The sequence below is a fragment of the Pyxicephalus adspersus genome, chromosome 3 (genome assembly GCF_032062135.1).
Source record: "Pyxicephalus adspersus chromosome 3, UCB_Pads_2.0, whole genome shotgun sequence".
NCBI lineage: Eukaryota > Metazoa > Chordata > Amphibia > Anura > Pyxicephalidae > Pyxicephalus > Pyxicephalus adspersus.
Genome location: NC_092860.1, coordinates 134,634,374 through 134,641,993, shown reverse-complemented (window position 1 = coordinate 134,641,993; position 7,620 = coordinate 134,634,374). Strand labels below are relative to the sequence as shown.

General features: G+C 36.9%; 1 protein-coding gene across 1 annotated transcript; it reads right to left on the bottom strand.

The window, feature by feature from the left end:
• Positions 1-831: 831 nt before the first annotated feature.
• NKX3-2 (NK3 homeobox 2) lies at positions 832-6,232 on the bottom strand. The gene is made up of 2 exons (XM_072407138.1): positions 5,219-6,232; positions 832-1,514 (listed from the first exon to the last, which is right to left on the bottom strand). The coding sequence occupies exons 1-2, from the start codon at positions 5,592-5,594 to the stop codon at positions 1,039-1,041; spliced, it is 852 nt and encodes a 283-aa protein (XP_072263239.1). The 5' UTR covers positions 5,595-6,232; the 3' UTR covers positions 832-1,038.
• Positions 6,233-7,620: the final 1,388 nt, after the last annotated feature.

Genomic DNA, 7,620 nt, shown 5'->3' with positions numbered 1-7,620 from the left:
TTATAAATTAGAGGAAAAAGTACAGCATCTTTAAAAAAAGATCTATTCACAACAAGAGAATTATGGGGCCTTTGCTGTAGGCCACCTTTACAGGATCATCTCATTACAAAGCAGACCAGACAAGTCCAGCTATTCTCTGGGGGAAGACTGTTCTCCCTGCCATCTTCACATTGGCAATGGCATGTACACATTTGTGGAGTAAGAGAGTGCTGGGGAAGTGTCAGACCCCTATTGGGGACCATTACGTAGGATCTTCTGCTGTAATGAGGCACATGGAGTAGGACTTTCTACTGGAGATGGGGTAGGACCTTTTAATGTAGATGGGACTGATACGGTAAACCTTCTACTGAAGATGGGGCTTATTGGATAGGACCTTGTAATGAAGATAGGGTTCATGGAGTAGGACCTTTTAATGAAGATGGGGCTTATTGGATAAGACCTTGTAATGAAGATTGGACTCATGGAGTAGGACCTTCTACTAAGGATTGGGCTTATTGGGTAGGACCTTGAAATGATGATAAGACTCATGGAGTAAGACCTTCTACTGAAGATCTGGCTTATTGGATAGGACCTTGTAATGAAGATGGGGCTGATAGGGTAGAACCTTCTACTGAAGATGGGCTCATGGAGTAGGACCTTCTACTGAAAATTTGGCTTATTGGATAGGACCTTGTAATGAAGATAGGGTTCATGGAGTAGGACCTTTTAATGAAGATGGGGCTTATTGGATAGGACCTTGTAATGAAGAGATCCTACAAATAGCCCCCACAGAGTCATTTAGGGACTAGATGTCCATGATTCAGTATTCTTTTCCCAGCTAGCACTTGTTTGCTGGTTTCAAGTCAATTCTATAAAAAATATATGAAGTTATAATATGTAAAACCTATACACAGTTCAAACAGCATGGATACCATGGAGGAAGCCCGCCTAGGTAGATCTTCTCCTGCACAAGCTTGTGATGGAGTCAGCAGGCTGATTAGGGGATAGCCCCAGCTCCCCTGATTTTGGACAGTGATAAGAAATAAATACTGGCTAGGCTTAAGGAGTCCCTCCAGTGCAGGCGGCTGCGGCAGCGGCAGCGGCAGCAGCTGCAGATAGCGTCCAGCCAGGCAGGGCACAATAATAGGGGTAATAATAAGGGGGCTGTAGGGGGAGCAGTGACGGCCGCAGAACTTCCCCAGGCTGGTACTGTCTCTGATCGTCCCTCACCAGGACTTTAACTGCCACTTTCTTGGCGGCCGGGGCCGTGGACATCATATCTGCAGCCATTTGCCGGCGTTTGGTCTTGTAGCGGCGGTTCTGAAACCAGATCTTCACCTGGGTTTCTGTAAGCTTGAGAGATGCAGCCAAGTCGGCCCGTTCTGGTCCAGATAGGTAACGCTGGTGGTTAAAGCGTCTCTCCAACTCAAAGACCTGGGCGTGCGAGAAGGCGGCCCGGGAGCGCTTTTTCCGCTGCTTGGGAGCCTCCAGAAGGAGCTGATCACACTTGGGGTCTTCATCTGGGGGGCTGGGATCTGTCAAGACATGAGGCTGTTAGTATAGCCAATCAATAAGAAAATCAATAAACCACACACGTGACTACTCAATATATTAAAACAAGTATACATTCATATATATAATAAAAAAATATATATATATATATTTATATATATATATATATATATATATATATATTATAAGATTAATAAAACACACTCGTTATAAATAAATAAAAATACTATAATTATTAAAAATATATTAAATTTAGGATATAAAAATGAATATGAATAAGACCATACTAAAAATCCGAATAAACTATAATGGCCCATTCCTGATTTGTGATTCCTTTATACTGACTTCTCATATCAAGTTGGCCGGATTCAGGGTTTTTATTATGGGGCAACTTTCTGACCCCTCTTCCTGCACATAAAATATCTAACTTATTAATAAATAGTTTTATTCCCAGTCAGGTACAGGAGATTTAAGAAGAACATTAAATGTATACAATAATTTCATAAATGCATTAACATTTAGGTGAAAACTGGGGAATAAGCCTCCTATAGAGGTCGAGTAAACTTTGTTCTGTGAGTCTATTATGTATGATGTTATTTGTTTGTTTACAATCTAATTGTGTAATATTACCACTGTACTGTTAATTGTTATTAGAAGCACTTCTGTTTATATGTACTATCGTGAACTATTGTTAAACCTCAATAAAAATATTTACAAAATAAATGCATTAAAACATATAAAAATATATTAAAAATACCATACACGTGATCATAATGCAGTATAAAATGACTATATACCACCAGCGAGTTTATACTTAATTACTTTAAATTTAACTGTTCGTTTCAAGCAACCAGTCAAGTGCAGGATAAATCTTATTTTCTCTCTTTTTATTCTATGTCATTTCCCTTTTCGAGTAATTAGGTATTCAAAGTGAGCTCATTTTCACCCTATTCACAACCAAAGTGAATATTCAATAATCCTTCACTAAATCAATTCCATTGTGTATTCCAATTTTATAGAAAATCTCCATGTGCTTAGGGCTATCCTAATATTATCTATGTGATATGGATTATCATATTATTCTCTATAGGCTGTCATATTGTATTGAGATTTTTATTTCCAAGCAAAGAAATATACTATGAATATTAAATATTAGATTGATGGAAATTAGCTGACTGGTAACAGCTAGAAATTAAAAGGTAAGTGATTCTTTAGGAGATTTGCCACCACTTGCTGTATAAAGTGTATTTTAATATGCCAAAGTGCAGTTACAAACTTTTAAGCATCCACATACATTCTGCAGCTCATTAGTAATGCATGCAAATAATACAATTCTCAAATACTGTATAAATACTGAAGATAGGCTACATTCATAGTAGATTATTTTTCATGCATGGATATAATTCAATCTCCTGATTTAGACAATTTTCCAATACCATGTGGTTTCCAGGGCTGGTGAGAAGCTGGCAGGCAGATGCCTCTATCCTACTAAGAAACTTTCAGCTTTTGACCATTTACTAGAGGGCCTTCCAGGCTAGGAGGTCAGAAGTTAATTTTGGTTACAGAACTTAATACTTGAGTGAGGGGAAAGGCCAGGAGGTCAGCAGCACTGTGCATTGACTGGCAGCCATAGGGCACAGAGTCCTCCTATATATACAATGTAACATCACTGCACATCACCAGAAGACTCACACCAATATATGATTTATTAGATACAAAATAAATCTCCACTAAGTAAAGTAAAGAAAAATGTGTTAACGTCATGCACCAGCAAAAATCATATTTTTAATATGCATAAATATTCAGAGCTAACATACATTTGTCTAATTCTCTGCTATTTATTAAGCAAAGTTCATCCTACAGTGTGCTATCATGTCTGCAAGCGCTCACCAGCCTGGGAAATTCTACCTTAATGATAGGAAAATATATCTGAACAAATGTAATTATATGGCTCATCACATCTCTAGTCTACCAACCACATACTATGTACAAAACATTTAACAATACTTTCTAGAAATAAATGCAGAAACACAAATTTAATCATTAAAATATAAAATTTTCATCTAGCGCATTTACTGCTGTACCGACATATATTTCTATTAATTATAATGTGTGTAATAATAAATATTTGTATGTCGGCATACTGCTGAAATCGTCTTATTTAAATGCATTCCCATCCGGAACAATACATCATTCTTATAAATGTTATTTAATCTTTATAGAAAAGAACAAATCGGAGTATCTCAAGAAAATGTATTCCCCAGGTCCTATCCAAACACGGTTCGTTGTATTCATTAGTATTGGAGTCTATTGTTTCACATGGTTTATATATAAGACGTATTCAGAAAAATAAGTGTATTTTAGATGAAAACATTGATAAATAAATATTGTAGATCTCAGGAGTGTGGAGGGGATAAATGGAAGTGTCTGTGAATAATATGGAGGCCTTTCTATTTCTGTCAATGTAGTATACAAAAATACAACATACATGTTTTAATAGACTGAACTATCTATCATTTTCTTAATAACATATTTATACATATGAATGTGATATAGAGTATAAGTGTAAGATAGAGTATAAATTTTTTTATGTAAAGTATAAATATATTTGTATACCAACGTAAGGTATACATATATTTCAAAATAAATGTACATTATATATTTATTATTTTATAAATGTACAGTATACATATTTTTTTATTCACTGTCCCTGCATAACATTTCATTGCAATAAATAGTCCTTACAGACCACTTACAACGCTAGCCTACCCGATAATTATAGTTTTTCCCTAATTGCAATTATTTTAAGTTAGGAGCAATTAATAATGAAATTTACACATATTTAAATAACCTGACTTAGTCTGGTTTAAACCTTAATAAGCCTATTACAAATACTTATTTTGTACATGTTTTTCCTTTATTGCGCCTCTTTATGCCATTTCAGTTCTCATATAGCAAGGGGAAGCAATCCATATGTATTATGATTCTCTTATGTTGTGTGTGTGTGACACTATGTAATATTTAGTGTATGCATGCTCTGTTTTGGCCTCCACATATTTTTAATGTCATAGGAAATTCTGCACAGTTTGCACGATTCATGCAGAGGAAGTTATGTGTAATGCTGGCAGTGAATATCTGACTGCAGTGTTGAGGACACAGAAAATAAAATAAATGTATCAAATGACAACCTAAAATGTTCACAGTTGTTACATTTCGTATGATGTTTCAATTCGTTTGGCTGGGAAGGGGTGTATATATTTAGCTTTAATAGATATAATAGATATTTATGATAGATTTTATAATAGATTTAATAGATATTTGCACTGGAGGATGGACTCATGCACAAAGTATAAAGAATTGTTTCTAATATACAGAATTTTATGGAGGGCAATGTAGATTACACCCCGTCTATATCTATTATTTAGATTGTCCTAGCACTATGTACAAATGTAATATAGATTTCTATACAAGAGTAATGTAGATGACATACATGACTATGCACAATATATATATTTATATATATTGCTGAATTCTATATAGGAGTAATGTAAGTGACATACATGACCATGCACTGTATATATATATATATATATATATATATATATATATATATATATATATATATGTTACAGAATATTGTCCTAGTATGACTTAGTGCACAATGTATATACATATAAATATTGGAGAATATTGTCCCAGTATGACCCCCATGAGCCCCTGATCTTACCTGTACCACTAGCTGTGATCTCACAGTCACTGCAGCCCGGGGTCTCCTCTTCTTCCTCCTTCTTAGGTCTGGCTTCCAGAGGCCTCTGATTGTTCCCCGATCCCTCCATCCTCAGGCTTCCCTCCATCGGCCTATCCCCGTCCTCACTGAGCGCGGAGTCTGAGTCCCATCCAGCCGGCTCCCTTGCTGCCATTCCCCGGTGAGCTCCCAGTCCTTCCACCTCCCCGAACAGCCTCCAGCAGCAGGCGGGGGTGGTGGGGCTGATGGCGGGGATCAGGCGGCCCAGCCTGGGGTAAGAAGCCCCCCGGTCCTCCTTCTTGTTCAGGATGGCCTGGATGGAGAAGGAGGTGAGGGTGCTGGAGTTCCTTACAGCCATCTGCAGAGGGGTCTTGGAATCCCCCGATCTCTCCTAGGATCAGATCACTGGGGAGAAGCCAGGTGACAGCCCATGCAAGTCACTGGGGGGGTCATTCGCTCGACTTATCCAGCTATGTCCAGGAATGACGTCTACTGTCAGCAACAAACAAAAGGGCTATCCCAGGATCTCATCTAGAGATTGGCATCATGTGGAGCAAGGAACAGCCTGCCCACACAGAGACAGGTCCTCTTTATGTCCAGGCAGTCTGAGGACTTCTCACAGCTTCTCCACCTCTGTAGATGTCTTCTTACAGAACTTCCACTGCTCCTCTGCGATCTTCTGCACACTGAAGAGAAGATCTGTGATCAGTGCTGTCCCTCTTCTATGTACTGCTCTGCAGATCTGAAAAGTCTCCAATGTAGATCTGTCCCTATGTGGACCTGTGCTCTCCTATGTGTCCCCCTATAGACCTAAGCTCTCCTATGTGTGCATTTATAGACCTTTGCTCTCCTATGTGTTCTAATATAGACCTGTGCTCTCCTATGTGTTCCCCTTTAGACATCTGCTCTCTTACGTGTTCTCCTATAGACCTGTGCTCTCCTATGTGTTCTCCTTTAGACCTGTGCTCTCCTATGTGTTCTCCTTTAGACCTGTGCTCTCCTCAGTAATTCTTGACAATTAGGACATTCTGTAACCAGTAAATTGAAGTCATTATATATTTTGGGTGAAAATGATACAGTATGATCAGTGCAATATTTGGAGGATGTCTGGGATAGTGTTCCCGTTATTTAGAAATATTACAAATCACACACCCAGACAGCTAAACAGACACTAGAGATTTACTGAAAGGGTAAATATAACTTAATGTCACTGAGAATAGTAAATGGGGTAACAAATATTCAGCTTCAATCATCCACCCAGTTATGTATGAAAAATATATATTTTATTTAATTTTCCTTACACAGTGTTTGCAATACAAAGCTAGTTTCGTCTTATTTATTCCTAATCCTTACCCCCTTATCAAATTAACCTTAAAATGTCTTATTCCGAATTCAAATCAATATCCAAATCACAGAAATAAATTCCCTCAACAGATACAGATTGGTCAGTCTGGAATGTTTCTATGTGTTCATACAGACATAATATTGCAGCATTTAGATTGTTTTTTAGAATTATTAATTCATGATGCTAAGAAGCCGAAATCCCTATTCAACCTCTGAATATTGTTATGTGTGTAAAGAATGATTTTTGATTGGATGCCACGAATTGCCTAACACCCCTGCTCCTTCCACATATAATGAACATGTTCGTACATCAGAATATTATATGTACATTCTTCTATATTAATGATTCTTGTAGTTAATGGAGAGGTGTCACCGATCATACATGGTATAAGTCATCACTATATCTCTATATTTCTGCTTCTTATTCACTCCTCTGCTTCCTACTATATGAAGATACAATCCCTAATACAATAATATTACATTTAATTTATTCTCTTTTATTCCTGCCAACTATCTCCTCTTCCCAGCCAATTACACATATGATGTTATTGTGTGTAATTGGCTGGGAAGAGTGTACTTCTGTGTACTAATAATGTCTATTTCTGGGGAATTTACTATAGGGGTAATTGTTCTCTGCACAATCAACCAGCGATCATCTGTAGCAGAATTGTAGATTTTATTGCCCAGGTTCCTTTCCACAAAAATTAAGTACTCTCCTTTTCACAGAAAAAAACTATGTCTTATGTTAACAATGAAATACTGGCAGATCGTCTATATGGAAATGTCAGTGTGGATATTTTATGCAAGTGCCCCTCATAGAAAAAGATCATATGATTTTACATAGTGCCAGTGTAAATGTACTTCATATGGTTTATATGCAAAAACATTTGGGCTGACTTACTTAAGAAACTGAGAATATTCATATATATTGTGAGAATATATATATATATATATATATATATATATATATATATATATTTATATATATATATATATACTGCACATAATTCACTTAAATATCTAATCGTGTGCAGAAAATA

What these genes read in the sequence shown, in the direction of transcription:
- NKX3-2 (XM_072407138.1), bottom strand. Translation starts at nt 5,594, where the DNA reads ATGGCTGTAAGGAACTCCAGCACCCTCACCTCCTTCTCCATCCAGGCC. An exon ending in GATCACAGCTAGTGGTACAG is followed by an intron (nt 1,515 to 5,218) that starts GTAAGATCAGGG and finishes ATGTCTTGACAG; the next exon opens with ATCCCAGCCCCCCAGATGAA.